The sequence below is a fragment of the Trematomus bernacchii genome, unplaced genomic scaffold, assembly GCF_902827165.1.
Source record: "Trematomus bernacchii unplaced genomic scaffold, fTreBer1.1, whole genome shotgun sequence".
In the NCBI taxonomy this organism is placed as follows: domain Eukaryota; kingdom Metazoa; phylum Chordata; class Actinopteri; order Perciformes; family Nototheniidae; genus Trematomus; species Trematomus bernacchii.
In genome coordinates this window covers 2,330,064-2,348,410 of record NW_022988066.1, presented here as the reverse complement: position 1 = coordinate 2,348,410, position 18,347 = coordinate 2,330,064, and the positions used below count along the sequence as shown (strand labels likewise).

The window sequence follows — 18,347 nt, the reverse complement described above, 5'->3', positions numbered from 1 at the left end:
GATGTTTTTCCTATTAAATGAGACATTTACAATTGAATAAATCAGAGTCTACGTGACATGTTGTTCTCTTCGGGGGGATGATTCACACCGCAGGGAGCAACGAGGCCAGCAGTGACGCAGCGGTTTATGAGTTGTAACCTGCTCTGCTGTCAGCTCCAGTGCGTCTCGTCACCTCGACTATTGCAGACTACTTCTGACTTCTGACAACTCTTGTGGGGGAAAAGTTAAGTTTACTGACACATTTGGACATATGAAGGAGCGTTTTGCTACTGATTTCTTAGTGCAGCAGGATTAAACAGGTAAGCCTTGCTCTCTCTCAAACTTTAATTCTATCGTGATTGTTTTTGTGAATGATGTCACTGTTTACATGCCCACAGGTAGTACCATGCATCTGCTGAGTGCTGTAACAGCGTGTCTCAGTGTATTTTGGGATGTCAGACTGCTCTCCCTCCCCTGGCTGTGCAGCCTTTTGGCAGGGCTGGTGCTGTGCTTGGTCTGGAGAGGCTCCTGGAAGTTCATATATATAGCTATATGCACCATCAAAAGAGACCTAATGTAAGGAGTTTGAGTGAACATGCACATGTTACTTATCTTCCCCAACTTCATTGCTATTTCTAACTTCCTTTTATTCCTCCCTTTTCTTCTCTTCATTATTTAAAAGGTGTCTGGTTGTGATACTGCGAGTGAGGTTTTCCATGTACCGTAATCTGCGAAATAGAAGCACCATCCCTGCCCTTTTTGCACGGATGGTTACACAGCACCCAGACAAACCTGCTTTGATCTATGAGGCTACAGGAGAGGTGAGGAATAAGCGCAGATTACATATAAATGCAGCTTTAACAGCATCAGCATTTTCACTGAGAATCATCAATCATCAAATAGAATCACAGACTACTGCATTTCCAAATTTCTTTATTCCAGGTTTGGAGTTTCAGGGACCTGCAGGAGCGGTGCCATGCTGTGGCTCACTGGGCCCTGGCTCAGGGGTGGGCCGAGGGAGACGTGGTGGCCCTGTACATGGAGAGCCAGCCTTCAGTGGTGGCTCTATGGTTGGGTCTGGCTATGGTCGGCGTAGAGGCCGCTCTCATAAACCACAACCTCCGACTGCACTCGCTGCTGCACTGTGTTGGCGTGTCTGGTGCTCGGGCAATGGTATTCGGGACAGAGATGAGAGAAGGTAGGAAGCTTTTTATGGTGTTTTATTTCCTATAATAAAGTGCATTTACAAACAAATCCAGTCCAAGTGACCTTGATATATCTCTCTAAAAGACATCAGGCCACATGAATACAACTATATAAATAAATAAGTTCTATATTTAAAAAAAAAGGAACACACCGTTTATTGCACTAATTTTAAAATACGCTCTGAGCATTTTCAACGTTTGATTGAAATGAAGTATTATTTCAAATCGTTGCTAAAGGCAATAATAAGGCCTAATAGATAAGGAACATGTCCGTTACAAGATTAAACTTGTTGAGTTTTCTTTCTGTGTATTATTTTCCAGGAGACAAAACAACACATTCATCCAAAGCAAAAAAAAGCTCAAGATCAATATCTTCAGTGTTGCCAGAAAATCTCAACACTTGACCAAATCCAAAATAAATGCACACAACAAAAATAGTTTATGGACATGCCATAACAGATACTAGAATGCCTCTCTTAAATCCTTTCTTAACATAGTTTTCAGCCGGAAAGATATTGACCGGCTGATCCTCTTCAGACACATTTGTAACATGTGACTTTGTATCGTCTCCTAGCGGTGTTGGAGGTGCGGGGGTCTCTGCAGCCCCACATGGTTTTGTTCAGCAGTGGTGAGCAGGTTGATGAAGAGGAGCTGTGCGGCTCTCAGAGCCTGGACGCCCTGCTGGAGGGTTTTCCCAAACACCCGCTCCGCTACACACTCAGGAAGGACTTCAACGGTGAGGCTCTGCTGAGTGTTTGTGCATGGGGGTTTCTGGTATGACTGTTGCCATGTCATTTACTTATGTTACAAATGATTTGATTGCAACACCTACTTTTCTTCAGCAAGTCTTTGCCTGCTACGAGTGATATGCTCCCTGCCAGATAGGAGCGTGCTCTTAAGCACGACTAAAACAGACCCACCAACTCACATCATAGAAATACTGAATGTTACACAACAATTAAATGCTTTTAAAGGTGTTTTTTATATGGTATACTATATGTAAACTTCCTTCCTCAATATTGAATATTATGTGATATATCTGGGTATTCACCTTTTATTAATTTGATGATCTGTACTGTTATTACCTTTGCCATCACATGACATTCCTAGGTGCATACTCTTCAAGTCTTTGCTTGTCAGACATACACAGGATCTGGAAGGAGAGACATCAACATGTTAAGGAATGATGGGGGATTCCGGGATGCATACCACACATGTCAAACATTGGCAAATAGACAAAAGACTGTTTCTTTGGAACATTCCCTAAAACAATTCAGCTTTGTGAAACTTAATTTTTTTCCCCTATGTTTTCTAACTCTCCATACAGACAAGCTTTTTTACATCTACACTTCTGGTACAACAGGAATGCCTAAGGCTGCTGTGGTGGTGCACAGTCGGTGAGTTTATCTGTGATCTCATCTCAACGGATGATGCATTTATGTTTATGAAGGGAAAGAAAATGAAACAAATCTCTAAAGCACATTTTTTAATAACACTTGCATTAGCAAGCTTTAGGAAACCCTACAGGACAACTGGGCCAAATTGCTTCAACTCATGATTGGCTCACAATCATTGCACTATTTTTCTTTGATTCTTATTATTTTGAATTTGATATGATATAATTATATTTTTAATTTATCTATCATATATTCACCAAAGACAATAAAGCATCTTATGACTGGTTTTACAACCAAGAATCTCATTTATTATTGTCTATTTGGAAACTATAGGAAAGCTTAATGTAATAATACATTCAAATATACAATATTTAAGTGTTTGAATTAAAATCAGGACCATAAGGATCGGTTTGGTGAAGATGTTCGTCAGTCAGTTTATTCCATCATTCTCTTCAGGTATTTTCGCATCGCTGCCTTTGGTTTCCACTCATTTGGCCTACGTCATGATGATGTCATCTACAACTGCCTTCCCCTGTATCACTCTGCAGGTAGGCCTCACTCTCTCAGCCAGTATGCTCCCCATATTATACACATTGTGTCTCTTTAAAATGCGTTATAAAAAAAAAAGTGTTTTAGATTAACCCTTACAAAAAAAAGCCTGTCATCATCCCTGATGTATTTCACTGTCAAAGTATAACATCAACCCATTTTCACCATAATGCTTCTCTGCTGGTGATAATCATGTTTAATTACAGTTCAGAATATGTTATACTCTCATTAGTGAAACATTACCACACCCGTCACAAATAACACATCATCTGTTCTGCTATCATTCTTCTTGTTTGAATAAACCCTAACACTAGCTGGTATTCAAGTTATTGTACTGTATCCTTATGTCCCTGTTGCATATAATCATATAACAAAAAAATACAAATCCTATTGTAATTTATTTTGCTTTTTATTGACTAAGATCCATTGTAACATATTGATCAAGTGTAGGTGTCGATTAGACAGAGCGCGTTTTGATGGCAACCACCGAATCAGCTGTTTTTAGTCTCTGCAAAATCCTCTTTCACCAACACGGGGTGAAAAGAATGTTAATTAGTCGTTTAGCTAAACAATTAGCCTGTATGTTAGAAATTAGGTGAGGCTACAACTTGTTCAATATGTCTTGCAGCTTACAGTGGCTACATTGAAAATGTGCTAATGTTGGATTAACAAAAAACACTTGTTGTCATCGCCACAACAGAATGCCTACTTCCCATGGTCCTGATTGGACAATGGGACGCCAACAACATTGTGCGTTTTTACCCGCTCAGTGAAGGTTTTTTATCTCGAGGCGTCCAGGGTGCTACTGCAAATGCTAAGCGCTCAGCACAGGAAAATAACCGAGCAAGGCGTTTCTCTCTCATCAAAATCAATTAAATAAGATTTGACCCCATCTTTCACATGCGTTCTGTCTGATTTGGGCCTTAGTTGACCATAATCATCATATTCTCCTACTTTTTGTGTGCATTTCACTTAATGTGTTTATGGGAAATACAGGTACCATCATGGGTGTCGGCCAGTGTTTGCTTTTTGGTTTGACCGTTGTAATCCGAAGAAAGTTCTCAGCCAGTCGCTTCTGGGAGGACTGTGTCAAACACAACTGCACTGTGAGTACACACTGCCAACAAGATAAATGATCAACAAAGACTGTCCAACTTATTAAAAAAAATCTATTTTTTGTCAAGGTAATTCAATACATAGGCGAGATTTGTCGTTACCTGTTGGCCCAACCGGTCCGTTCATCAGAGGCACATCACCGGGTGCGTGTTGCCATCGGTAATGGCCTCCGTCTTACTGTGTGGGAGGAGTTTGTCAAGAGATTCAGAATCAGACGAGTTGGGGAATTTTACGGCGCCACAGAGTGCAACTGCAGCCTCCTGAACATAGACGGACAGGTGTGTGTTTTTGACGTCTTAAAGGTAGAGTGTAGGATTTTCCAAACGGCATCCTGTCTCACGTCATGTCCTTCATGTTCAGGTGGGGGCGTGCGGCTTCAACAGTCGCATCCTCCCGAGCTTTTACCCCATCAGGCTGGTCAGGATGCAGGAGGTGAGCGGAGAGCTGCTCAGGGATTCACAAGGACTCTGTATTCCATGTCTGCCTGGTGAGAACACACACACTTACACACAGCTTAGTTGCAGACACAAAGCCACACATGTTTCAAAATGTTTTATTTCCTCTCCCATGTGTCTGTTTTCTGCAGGTGAGCTGGGCATGTTAGTGGGACGGATCACTGACACTGATCCTCTCCGGAGGTTTGACGGCTATGTGGATGAGGAGTCCACCAATAAGAAAATAGCTCACAATGTCTTCAAGATGGGGGATTCTGCTTATGTCTCAGGTATGTTTCGTTGTGTCTCTTTAGAATACAGTCAGATCAAAGCTTGACTTATGCTTTACACATCTGCGAGGGTCCCAAGTGGTCACAAGGTGATGTAAAACCATCAAGCGCAACCCTTTATGGGGGTCCTATGCGGCGGGTTTTTGCACATTTGAGATTTTCCAACTAATTGAATGCAGATGGAAGGAGAAAAATTTGAAATATAAGAAGCTCCGTGTGGCAGGAAGTGAGGCAATACGAACACCTATATCTTACTCAAATATAGCCCTCGTTTCATGTCCTCTTTCTGTTCTGTCACAGCAGGTAAAATCGAAACACAGCAGCTCCTCTTCTTAGATTATTATTTTCTAAATTAAACTCTTCAACAAAACCAAACATGAGTTCTCGATATGTTGCCCACCTACAGTTTGGGAGAATATTGGTGTGCAGCAAGAAAAACCTGCACCCAGTTTAAAAAACCCAAACGTTTACTGGTCATTGTTCCATATCAGCCCATGTCTGTTCGGAAAGCTTGACTGGGCTGTAATGATGATGGACTGTCTGGGTTCATACGTGTTTCCTCCCACAGTCTGAAGACTTACAGTATTACACAGCTGGATTGGAGACTTTAAATATAAATGTAATTGTTAGTGATTCACTGTCTGTGATTGAGGACTGGAAACCCATTGCACAAAGCCACAACAAATGATGATCAATAGATACACTACACTTTATTTAACCCTTGAAATGACTGAACTGAACTACATACACCCACAGACACACTCAGGGTGTTACACACTGTGGCCTAAGGAGACATTAGAAAGCATGCGACAAGTAATCATGAGAAAACTGACACATTTACAAACAACACAGTGGAGCCAAATGAATCATCATCCGATCAGATCAAAGTCAAACCTGTACTGATGAGTCATCATCAATACAGACTTTACCTTGTCTTTGTCTGATACTCTGTGATCCCCTACAGGGATGATGACTATTTTTATTTTTGTCTCTTGTCTCTTGTCTGTTTTCCTCTCTCTGGCTGTCCTTGTTTTCTGTCTCTCTGTCCCTTATCTTTAGGTGACATGCTGGTGATGGATGAATACGGCTACATATATTTCAGGGACCGCAGCGGCGACACATTTCGTTGGCGAGGGGAGAACGTTTCCACCACAGAGGTGGAGGGGGTCCTCAGCCGCCTGCTGGGACACACTGCTGTAGCCGTCTATGGAGCTGCTGTACCAGGTGAGACCAGACAGTCTCAGGACGGGAAGAAACATTCACACATGAATGCAAGACAAAAGACGAAGGGCTTAATGCTGGTGTTACATCCTATAGTCTCCTGTTTATGACCTCACTTGTCTGTCTGCATGCAGGAGTGGAGGGGAAGGCTGGTATGGCAGCAATAGCACACACAGGAGGCCAGTTTGACCTCGATGCGTTCTTCATCGCTGTACAGAAAGCCCTGCCGCCCTACGCACGGCCCGTCTTCCTGCGACTTATGCCATCTGTTGACACTACAGGTGATTCATTGATGCAAGGACACGCAAACACACACATTCACAAAGTCACACCTGAAGTTACGTTTTCATTTTTGTCCTCAGGTACCTTTAAAATCCAGAAAACACGGCTGCAGAAGGAAGGTTACAAGCCACAAGACGAGAGTGAGAAGATGTATTTTCTGAACAGTCGGGCTGGGTGCTACGAGGCTGTTACTGAGGAACTATATAACTCCATCATGGAGGGGACGGTGTGTCTATGAGACAGAAGAGGCTGTTAAAGAAGATAATGTTCATATTTTAAAGTGTAAATAGAGAGAAGGGAAACATAGGGACCTACTTACAGGTACAAACACGTCTATAAATATCTATGGTAAATTCTGATGTAAATATCTGATTGTGATGCTTTTTATTTTCTGCAATTAAATAAAAACACACATTTAATACAGTTTTTTGGATCGCATTTGAACAGAAGACAATATGAAGAGTTTTACACATATCATCCAAAAAACTGTGACAAGACTGGAAAAATTCAACTTTCAGATTTGTAAAACTTCTTTTTGTATCTTCTGTTGTTGGGATGTAAATCAATTCCAGAAGGTAAAATACTGATGAGCTCACAGCAAATATATATTTGTATCACAATATAAAACAACATTAAATATAATCAACTCATAATGTATTTAAAACCAGACTAAGAGTACACCTATGCTAGCAGCTGACAGTGAAGTAACATTTGCTATAAGCACCAAACACAGAGTCCAAGTGATGAGAACCATAGAGGTATTCATTTTGCAGGTATTTGTTAATAAACCAAAATACTGGACAAATTGAAATATCGGCCACATGAGGCTAAATGCTGAGTCCAGGAATCATCAAATGAATAACATTTCCGTCTGACAAATACACGATTGTACGTACCAAATGGCATGGCAATACATCCACTAGTTGGGACATTTTAAAGAAAATACAAATGTCAACCTCTTGTCGGCTCTAATGAAAAGTCAAGGGATCACCAAAATCATCAGGATTCACCCTCTAGGGAACATGACTGTCTGAAAACACGGCAATCACTGATTGTAATTTCCAATCCTGGAGGCAAGCTTCTAGCATAACTTAAAACCAAGAATAACATTAGTACGAATGGTAATGATGGCATTGTAATTCATTATGGCTGTGGGCTCTTGTTATTCAACACATGCATGATTAACCAAATGATCAACATGATTCATCTGGATTTGTTTGTGACTGTCAGACTCATTGTTGATGATGTTTAGGGCTCTGTTCAGTGACACATGGTAGGTCACACTGAACCTGGGTTTGCTGCTCTGTTTTTTGGCTTTGTTATCTTTCGACTTTTGCTCAGCGGGTTTTGTTTTAATGATATGGTTCTTCAAGGTGCCCCCCTGAGGTTTGGATTTCTTGTCTTCATTCAGACGTTCACACTTCTTGCTTTTTGTTGAAAGAGCGTTAATGTCTCCCTGTTTCCAGGAGTCATTTGTTATCACCTGATCCTCCTCAAGGATAGCAGTGTCCTCTTCAGGGACATCATCTGACCCCAGGCTGACCTTCACTCTCTGTGCCAACACTGAAAAGCCCCCACACAACGATGTACTCTCAAAGTATGGGTACACCTTTTCAGTAAAGCGATGTTTGAACGTGAAAATATGTGTTTCAGTATCAGTGTTCAAGAATGCAAGCGTCCCTTCATCCCAGTCCAGCCTCACACGGAGCTTAGAGAGGTGTTGTGAGTTGAGTTTCTGAGTGGGAGCGGTCAGAGCCAGGTACTCGCCTTCTCGCAGGCTGATACACCAGAGTCCTGCCTCGGGACAGGCCATAATATCTGCACCTCTGGACACTGAGTGAGCAGCCACACCGACTGCCCAACTGTTGGTGTCACCAACCTGTTGAAAACAATGAGGAACAAGATTAAATACCATGATGGATATAGCCTGGCAGCTCAGAGATAAATGTATCTTAAAGGTGGGGTAGGTAATTTTGGAGAAACCAGCTTGAATTTGAAAATACACAGCCGGAAAAAATCTGCCACTTCCTTACAGAGCCCCTCCTCCAACACACACGAACGCGCACATGACCAATGAGGGCAGAGATAAGTGTGTGCACAGATGGAAGGCTGACAGGCAGGTAGGCCATCCAGTTATTTTAGCCGGGCCGGCTAAAATGATTGGTCGTGCTTTTTACAGTACTACGGCTTCCACAGATGACATTTTTTTATGGATTTGTTGTCAAAGCACTTAAGATATTCATTGCTATCGGGATGTTAAGAGCATTCCATGGAATATAACAAAAAGTGTATCTCGAGCCGGTTTCTCAAACTTACCTACCCCACCTTTAATAATAATAATAATAATTCATTTTTATTTATCAAGCGCTTTATCAGGTGCTCAAAGACGTCTACAGAGGTAAAAAAAAAAGATAAGATAACAAATCTAATTCAAATCAAGCAATAAATACATATTTATCACAAGGACACAGCATCAATCACAGATTTAAAAAAACGAGTCTATAAAGGTGAGTCTCGGCTGGTGTTTTCAAGGTGGGGAGGTTAGTACTGTCTATGATTGTTTTGTGGGAGTGAGTTCCAGAGGGTGGGGGCACAGTGGAGAATGCTCTGTCCCCCCAGGTTTGGTGCTTGGTTCGTGTGGGGATAGACAGGAGGTTGGCTTCTGATGAGAGAAGGCTGTGGGAAGGGGTGTGGGGGTGGAGCAGGTCAGTGAGGTAGGAGGGGGCCTGGTTGTTGGCTTTGTGGGTTAGGAGGAGGATTTTGAAATGTATTCGTTGACAGACAAAGGTTGCAGGTTGCGAAGGACGGTGAAGTTACGTGTACTGTATTCCTGAGGCTGAAACCCCCACCAGTATTTGTGTAATCAAATCAATATATGGGATATTGACAAGATTTTAATGGCATAATGTATTTTTGGCAAGGGTAATTGGAATGTAATGATATCAGACTCTCATTGCACTATTATCGTAACAATATTATTGTAATATCTACAAATCATTTGAAAAAAGTATTAACTGTGAGTCAAATTCATAACCATTATTGGTGTGCTTGCTTTATGGGAGAGAGGCCAGATAGAACATTTAAATGTTTTAAGAGGAGCTGAATTATTTTCATGATATTACAGTGTGTTTATTATTAACATGCTATCAATATTACACTTTTTAAATATTAAGGTTATTGTCAATACCTGTAAATAGTGACACTCCTACTGTTAAAGATCAGATAGGATATCAAACACTAATTTTGCTTTCAGTGACAGTATGTGATAACAAAATAACATACCTAAAATATATGAACCTATATTACCTTTACCATTAAAGAGCAGCCTATAAATCATGTGTACTGATACTATTTTCTGAGGTCTTATTGCCCAATAATTATTACTCATAGTTACAGTATAATTCTCAGACTCAGGATTTGAATACCTCAATATCCCAACAGTGCACTCCTGAGTCAAAGCCCTCTCTCGCCATGATGCAGGAATAAGGGTGGACACTTTCTGGGTCAGCTGGGACATCCAGACACTGTGAGGGTCCAGGGGTGATATGGACACTGTTTAACCCGGGAGACACCCTCAGAGACTGGCCTGCTGTCCTGGGGTCAAGGGTCACAGGCGCTGGAAGACACAAAGGGGGGTCAGAGGGTACTGAAGAAGGGAGCAGGAAGTAATCACATACACATACTGTAAATATAAGGAAACTGACTGTAGGGGGCAATGTGTTTCATCTTCTCCCATTCAGCATACTGGAGGTTTCCCAGGTGTTTGGCCACATCTATCAGAGGTCTGCAAACCTTCTGTGGTTCCCTGTCACCTGTACAGGTACTGCAGTACATACAAATAAACATTACAATACAGTTGTACCGTTTCATTTGTATGTGATTGTGTGTGAAAAACACCCTGAAATGTCACATACCTATTCATTGTGTCTTGGTATTGCTGTAGAAAAGAGAGTTTCAAGGTTACTGTTTAAAATACAGACACCTGACATTTATATACTTTTTTGTGAAACATATGATTTGTGTTACCTTTAAAAATCCAGCCCCTTCTCCTCCTGCATCTAGCTCCTCTTCCACCAGTTGTACCTTCTCCTCCAGAGATGTTATCAGCTGATTCATTTCATCTACCTGTTTTTCTGCCTCTCTCTTTTTCTCCTTCTGTTCCTCCCTGAGGGCGAGCAGCCTGGCTGCTTCCTGCTCTCTCAAAAACTGGTGAAGGCTCTCAAACTCCTTCTTCATGTGCTCCTCTGTGAGTTCGGCCTCAGCCTGGGAAGAGTGGAAAAGGAAAGGCATGTGTGAGGAAAACAGAGGAGGCCCTAAAGCAGTGAACCAATCATAAACTTAGCACCGGAACTTTTCTGATTGTTTTTCTAGTTGCAGCTCTACCTGGTTATGTCTGGATGCATGTTCACAGTTCTGTGTGACTTTCTCAAATTGCACCCTCCTCTTCTTCAGTCCATTTAGTGATGTTTTCAACTCCTCCTAGTGGTCGAAAGGAGAAACACGTTCTTAAGCACAATGACTACTTATTTATTTGAGTAAAGTTCACTTATATGACAGCTTCAGTTTGCAGATTGAGGTTTTATGCACACATTTTTTACCTTGAGCTTATAGAATATAACATTTTACTGTGTGAGATATCTCAATAAAACATGGTAAGTAATCAGGTTGCATTCATTTGGATGTGAAGGACATTTTATATTTAAACAAAATGTGAATACACTATTGTTCTATGTTTGAAACTACCAATTGTCTAATAGGTAGTTAAGATTAGTTAAATTGCTGCTTATTCTTTGGGGCATCAGTATTAATAAATCAGCCATTTCTGAATATACACCACTGACTTCACAGGAATTTCACAGAATACATCCACTCTCCGGGATTTAGGTTGAGTATTTTTGTCTGTGTGGTTCAAATTGCCAGTCTAATGAGACCCAAACATTCATTTCAGACACGATGATAGCAACAGTAATTACCAGCTTAACTTTCAGCTGGATGCCTCTCTAAACCTCACTCTAAATTCTGCCTGTGTCAACTAATCTTGGATTAACAGGCGGCATCTGTTTGGGCAGGAAAATAAATATTTACAGAGAAGGAAAAATGCTTGACTGCCTCCTTGCTATCCATTTCCTGAGAGGTCACAGGAAGCATGTTAATGAAAAAGTATGAGACAGTCATGAGGGGGCACCCTTCATCTTGGAAAAAATACATATCCAATCTAAGAAGAGCCTGAGCCTTCGAGAGCTCTGCTGTTATTTGACGTCTTTGCACCACTGTGTTGTCTGGCTTTGTGGCAGCAGGGCGATCTTAACTGGAAGTCCAGAATTCAAGCGCTCTTAACGGCAATCATCTGCCCTGCTGAAGTGTCCTCGAGGACCCCAGTGATTTCCTGCCAGCTGCTGTGTATCCAATCCTTCAGCGTGATACTTTATTGCTTTCAGTGGAGGAATAAAGAGACCTATTTCAGGCCTTTCACGTTGGTGATTACCTCATGGCAATTGCAATACCAACCTCAGAATCAAAAGATGATTAGATTGATAGGAGGGTTTCAAAAACATATTTCCCTACAAATAAATATTCTTATTTGCCTATTTCAATTTATCTTTTCTTGTAAAAATAATGAATACTGAATACTAGCCCTCTACACAGGTATAAATGAAACAATTTGAGGAGCGAAATGTGTTTTTGTTAAGCAGCTCACGACAAATAAACATGAGAGATTGTGTCACATGAAGAATCTGCTTTGTTTTGAGGGGTAAGAGACCTTTTACGCTAGAAATACTTTTTACAAGAGGTGAATTACCCACTACAGCTATAAAATTGATGTCTTCAAGGCAGTTAAAATGAGTTGCTGGCCTGACACCTGACTCCTACCTTGCAGTCAGTAGCAGCCTCAGTCAGGAGGTAAACTCTGTGTCCTGCGTGGCTCACAGCTGCACAGTGTTCACATAAAGGCTCCAGGTCATCCAAACAGAACATGGTCAGGCTCTCTTCGTGTTCCTCACACGGCTCCTGAGAGTCAAACGAGTAGAGCGGTGAGGCGAGGTCTTCTGCCTCGGCTTGGTGAAGGGAGACAGGGAGGAAGGATTGGCAGCTCATGGTGGGGCCGCTGGTGGTCTCCATCTTTGAGGCCAGTCAAGTTGACTCAGACTTTAAGAGAGAGGACACAAAAAGAGGGAGGAGTGGTGTGTTCTTGTTTTGGCATCTGTGTTGCATGTGCAGTTGCCATACATGAGTCCTCAGTCATTCTTAGGTTACATACAGTAGATCTGCTTACACGCCGCTTCTCAAACTTGAAGCTTGGCCAGCGTGTCTTCACCAGATGCAGTCATACATCACTCTGCATGTCATTCTGACTTTCATGACCTGCACTGATTTATGCATTCTCACATCCCAAGGCAGAATTCATTCCTGTGCCTTCGCATGATACTTTAATTACTATATTCCATGAGACAAGGGTGTAGCATGTGAGAGTTTCCTCTTTTTATTTTGTACTTTCTTATGTATGCCAGGCCTGAGTTATGTCACATGGATACAGTTTCACTGACCTTTGACAATTTGAGCTGCTCAGATCCAGAGAGCATGTATTTGACAGGTCAGTCATATTTCAGTGACATCACATGCTCTCTTTTGAACTGTATGACATATAATATGTTTATTCCTAATGTTCAACAGCTCAGCGGGTACAGTACATGGTTAGACGCATATGACCCACGTATGTCAAGATATGCACCATTGATATCTTGTTGACAAGTTTGCTAGCACTCTGTAGACATATGCTGGCCTCCCATGGGGACATTGTGTTTTTTAGAACCAGGCCTTTTTTGGATGGCTTCCTCCCAGGAAGCTCACAATTAGCCTGTGTCCTGTTTGTGGAGAAGTTCATATTATTTGTTTAATGTTGGAGCCACGGCTGCACTTAACTCAAGACACTTCACTGAAACTCGACTGAATGTTCTGTTTGTTAACTTCTATATTGAGAATTTAGGGTGTCCTATCATGCAAAATGCAATTTTGTATGTCTTTTATACATAAATATGTTTCCCCTGTGTGTCAGGGAACTCACAAAGTGTCAGCTTCAACAGGGCTGAAATAGAGGGGTATGAGGCATGGCTAGAATGGGTGATCTGTTTGGTATTTTGAGCAAAAACATGTTTTTTATATATTCTTATATATCTGAGACCTATAATATATGCCTAGAAATAGTATAATATGAGACCTTTAACACCGAAATATGTTAAAGATATCTGGTACAACTTGTTCTATACTTGAGAGGAAGGGAGAGAGGTAGGGTGATTGAATCAGCAACTGTAACTCAGGTTCATGTTTACTTTATGGTACGTTCAGTTAAAGAATCACTGTTCACTTTGCAGTGCTAAACAGAGCTCCGTCTACTTTCACTGAACAAAGGCGAGTTTAGTTTAGCTTGCTAACCACTGAACTCAATATGGTTGTTTGTGAAGGATAAGCTAGTGAAGTTAAGTTGGTAAGGATACTCTTGCAAATACATTTCCTGAATAAGAGTGAGTCCCCTATGTTGGTTTGTAACTCACTGAGAGCTCCAATGACTTGAGAAATTGACGTAAATGATTTAGTTCAGTTTCTAAGCCCAATAGATTTGCAAACAATGCAACAACACCTGGAAAATGTGGTATTGCTAACAATATTTCCAGAAACAATCCTTAATTTTTTATTTGTAATGTTTGATATTTTACTAAAAGGACATCTCTACCACCTTGTACATTCTCATGATCTCAAAAAGTTGACACAAAAGTTGATAAAAGCTAAAGTAACAAACAAAATCCCAAACAAAGTCAATTTTCTTTTGTTGGGTCCATTAGAGGGTTAAGGATTGTACCCACATGTATACTGAGATCTGTGAACATAGCTTCACCATCTCATGCAGGTTTGACTGTTACAGTATCATGTATAGACATATCCGTGTCTACACTGTTTATACGGGTGCCACTTTACACAAACCTCCATCCTCAGACAAGTTTTCTGCGACAGATTTGGTCACACACCTGAGCAGCAGGCACTCACACACCGGCTGAGACAAGATGAAACACATCACCCTACTCTGCATGTGTTCGCATGTATTTTCTGTAACGGTTTTCTAGAGTTTTTGTTCCATGACCCTTTCTGTCTCAGATAAACCTCACAAATAAGTGTTACCTCTCTCCTCTGGCATGAAGTGCTTAGAGACAGGGAAGGTGAAGACAGTAGTTCTGACTGTTAAAAGCTTCACTGAAAGGGTTTCTCTGGTTGCACTTGCATTCCCCTGTCTCTTCTTTCACCAATCCTCCATGTCAGTAGCCTGCATCTATATGTTGCTGTACTGTATGTGCATATCTACGTGTTTCTGTGTACTGGCTGTAAAGAAAAATATCCCTCGTGTCAATTCACAATATATCATAATCATCATTCCTGTTTAATACCAAGAAAGCCCTCACTTCCTTTCTATCTTTCAGTCTGATTCCTCTGTTTAACATTGATGCACATACACTGGAACAGGAGGGCGTCAGTAGGGTTTGCCACGTTTGTCTGTTTGGACTGTGATGGTGTGAATGTATATTTCCTGCATGCTGGTAATACATTGCTGAAATTATTTATTTTTGTGGATAAACAGCGCACATTGCTGACATCATAGAGATGTTTACTCCTCTTTATCAACGTCACCTCAGCTCAAATCTACTGATCCACATGAGGAACACACACATGGAGCCCATCAGCGAACCCCGCCCTCTGATTCAACATCCTGTGAGAAAAGCAAAAATATTGAATTTGTTCATATTTAAATCTGCACATTTTGCTAAATAAAAAGTAACTTCTTTATATTTTTTTTACAAATGTGCACTTCAGGATGTTGTTGCTGGGATTGCGTTGGAGGGGACTTTGCCTCTTAGCGTCGATGGGATCTGGATACATTGCCACCTCCGGCTCAACAACAGTTTTACACTCGAAAGTCGTGATTCAAAACAGGTACAGGCAGAAACCCAGGAGCCAGCTGCTCCTTGACCTAAATCTGCCTTTCTACTGTAGCCTGATGTGCACATTGAGTGTATTTGTGTCTGTGTCTGTGCGTCTTTGTGTGCGTCTTTGTGTCTTTGTGTCTGTGTATGGTTGGTTGTGAATTTGAATGCCGCAGGTATTTGAAGGAGGTTGGGATTGTAAGACTGAGATGGTGCTTTCTGGCTATCACATCTGCACCTCCATACAAGCATCGTGAGTTAGTGGATGACATGTGCCGACACATCAAAGGTACGCTGCTATTAAATGTATTCAAATATATTTAAACGGCTTGTTTCATCTGGTTGCATGCGCATGCTAAAATATGCAGCCAGAAGTTTTTCATATTTTTATATTTATATCTAGTCTTACAGTAGGGAAAAAAGTAAAGATGATACACTTTAGATGTTGGTTATCTTTAACTTTATATTTGAAATTGATGAAGAAGTTTAGGCTTGGAATTACTGGATCTTAGGATGTTAGAGAAACAAGCTGAGAAAACGTCAGCAGTTCCTCAGCTCCCACATCCTATCTGCAGAACAGCATTATTTCTTTGGTATTTTGCCTTTACCGCAGCTGTACCGAGAAAGGGGTAGAAAGAGGGGTTAACATGCAGCAATTGGCTGGAGTACGAAAACACTGATACTAAAACTGCTTTATTCAGTGTTTCTACCGAGGGTCAGTTTGTTTTGGAAAAGAGGAGACTCTGTGGTTAATACAACTCCCTGTAAAATCCTCCAGAACAATAAACACTGACGTTTTCCAAAACTGTCCCCATAGATTGCAATGTGATGAAGACAACAATCCCCATGATCCAACGCTCCCTCACAACGCCACTATACTCCATCTTTTGTTGTTGTTTTAATTTGATAGGGGCAGAAAACGTCATATTGTGTGTTAAACTGCCTATAGGCAATCCGTATAATTGTTGTATTTCTTCTACTTGACTCAAACAAAAATGTTAATGTGTCTCACTGTCTGCCCCAGTGTGTCTGGCCACTGCATCCCACCAGGAACAGACACGCTGGGCCAACATGCTACGAGCTGCAGCACAACATCAGAGCCCCGGTACACTTATCTAATTGCCGTTCCCAATCACAAGACAAAATGCCTTCAATGCCGTTTTTGAAGTCAATCTTTTCTTTTAATAATGTATTGTCTGTCAGCACTTTGGTGTGAAGCTTCACCTGACACCAGGGCCTTCTTAGATGCTGTGTCATCTTTGAAGAGGCTTAGAGGAAACTGTCAGACCGAGGTACATCCAGTGGGTGATGGGGAAGAGGTGAGCAACCATCCATCGAGAAAAAGTAATCTTCTAAACCTTGTTGCCACCCATAAATACTCCTCTCATTTTAAGCCATCCATCTCGCTGTTGTTTCACAAAAGGTTTGGTATTTTCTCCTGTTTATGTTGTATGATGTCCTGTATTAGTCTTTTGTTGTTTTCTGCTATCTTTTACTATTATCTGAGCCTGTTTTATATGCCATCTTTCCACCTCTCTTTGCCCTTCAGATTGTTGGTAAGCATTGTAATGGAAGAAGTGATCCCCTACTTCAAGCAGCAAGTATTTCCCCGTATTATTATGCATCACAGCAGGAGGAGGAAAGCCTGGATTACTGTGAGTGAAAAGGACAAATAATACCCTGCATGATTTTCTTTGAAACTCCAGTATATGTTTATGTATTTATGCATGCCTTGTAGTTGCTGTCGGAGGTCTACAGGATGACAAAGCAACAGGTAAAAGCTGCTGCAGGACAACATCGCTCACATGATGACAGGTCAGTGTTTTTGGCTAAGTCAGAGGATGGAAAAGGAGACTTCAGCATCTTAAACCTGTTACTGTTTCTCTTAGAGGACATGTGTGAGCCGATGTTAAAGTCTCTCCTACACATGGTCATCCCAAAGCTCGACCGTACTCTGCAGGAAGTGGCCGCACCCACCTGGGATGGATTTGCTTCAACCTGGCAATACTTCCTGGAGACATGTGAGGACATGTTACGTTCCCTCCTGGACTAGGGGAACCAAAGGGAAGTAACAAAATATAAAATAACCGGGCGAGAGAAAAAAGGAGAAAACTGATTGCTGAAGCCACAAGGTGATGTTTAATAAGCAAAAAGTAAAGAGGGCTCACCAGCCAATTTGCAAAGTAAACTTAAGGTAAACTGCGAACAACTTTCTTATAAAAGAAAGTGACTAAAGTAAAGCAATACACAAAGATACACTGGAGCACATCTCCTAATAATTAACAAAACGGTTACTAGCAGGCCTCACACAGAGAGACACCACACTACACATGCTGCACACATGCAGCCCAGAGGAGAAGGAGAGAGTGGGTGTTTCTCAATCGCGAGTAAAGCTGCTTCAGAGCCACTATTTCAAGCATACTACGTCATCGAGTGCCGCCGAAGTACTGTTCCAATCTCCAGTATACTTGGAAATCTACAGAGCCCGGCGTACTCCGTTTGGAGAAATATCGAGTCTGCACATGAGTAGACTTCGCGGTCTTAAAATCCCCACAATGCTTTGCGCACGGAACAATTTCCCCAAATCTGTGGCGGAAGATGTAAGGCTCTCATATGACGCACACTTGCTAGCGTGTTCCACACTTCGTTTTCCGAATGCCAGGAAGTATTCTTGACTCGCTTCTGAAGCAAGATGCTCGGCAGACATGTGCTACCAAGCAAGCGTACTCGCGATTGAGAAACACCCAGAGACTGCAGCCTTTCTCAGGTCCTTTATGGAGGCCCTGATTGGGGATTGGGAGCACCTGAGGGAGAGGCTGCACCTGGAGGGAGACAATCAGGGGGAGAGAGACAAACACAACATGCCACGTAACAGGACATCATAGACCGGGATTGCGGTTGAATA

General features: G+C 41.6%; 2 protein-coding genes across 2 annotated transcripts; one reads left to right on the top strand and one right to left on the bottom strand.

The window, feature by feature from the left end:
* The first annotated feature begins 51 nt into the window (after positions 1-51).
* On the top strand, positions 52-6,896 carry LOC117474523 (long-chain fatty acid transport protein 1-like). Its single transcript, XM_034120350.1, has 14 exons — positions 52-299; positions 378-555; positions 662-800; positions 922-1,177; positions 1,759-1,920; positions 2,512-2,581; positions 3,038-3,129; positions 4,127-4,236; positions 4,315-4,524; positions 4,607-4,733; positions 4,833-4,970; positions 6,030-6,194; positions 6,326-6,472; positions 6,554-6,896. Exons 2-14 carry the CDS (start codon positions 386-388, stop codon positions 6,709-6,711), a joined length of 1,944 nt encoding a protein of 647 aa, XP_033976241.1. The 5' UTR covers positions 52-299; positions 378-385; the 3' UTR covers positions 6,712-6,896.
* A 93-nt stretch (positions 6,897-6,989) lies between these two features.
* Positions 6,990-12,592, bottom strand: LOC117474525 (zinc-binding protein A33-like). The gene is made up of 7 exons (XM_034120351.1): positions 12,345-12,592; positions 10,857-10,952; positions 10,500-10,736; positions 10,388-10,410; positions 10,178-10,296; positions 9,899-10,089; positions 6,990-8,352 (listed from the first exon to the last, which is right to left on the bottom strand). The coding sequence occupies exons 1-7, from the start codon at positions 12,567-12,569 to the stop codon at positions 7,636-7,638; spliced, it is 1,608 nt and encodes a 535-aa protein (XP_033976242.1). The 5' UTR covers positions 12,570-12,592; the 3' UTR covers positions 6,990-7,635.
* Positions 12,593-18,347: the final 5,755 nt, after the last annotated feature.

What these genes read in the sequence shown, in the direction of transcription:
- LOC117474525 (XM_034120351.1), bottom strand. Translation starts at nt 12,569, where the DNA reads ATGAGCTGCCAATCCTTCCTCCCTGTCTCCCTTCACCAAGCCGAGGCA. An exon ending in AGGCTGCTACTGACTGCAAG is followed by an intron (nt 10,953 to 12,344) that starts GTAGGAGTCAGG and finishes TTCGACCACTAG; the next exon opens with GAGGAGTTGAAAACATCACT. An exon ending in GAAACACATTGCCCCCTACA is followed by an intron (nt 10,090 to 10,177) that starts GTCAGTTTCCTT and finishes TGTGTCTTCCAG; the next exon opens with CGCCTGTGACCCTTGACCCC.
- LOC117474523 (XM_034120350.1), top strand. Translation starts at nt 386, where the DNA reads ATGCATCTGCTGAGTGCTGTAACAGCGTGTCTCAGTGTATTTTGGGAT. An exon ending in TCCCCTGTATCACTCTGCAG is followed by an intron (nt 3,130 to 4,126) that starts GTAGGCCTCACT and finishes TGGGAAATACAG; the next exon opens with GTACCATCATGGGTGTCGGC. An exon ending in CTGTATTCCATGTCTGCCTG is followed by an intron (nt 4,734 to 4,832) that starts GTGAGAACACAC and finishes TGTTTTCTGCAG; the next exon opens with GTGAGCTGGGCATGTTAGTG.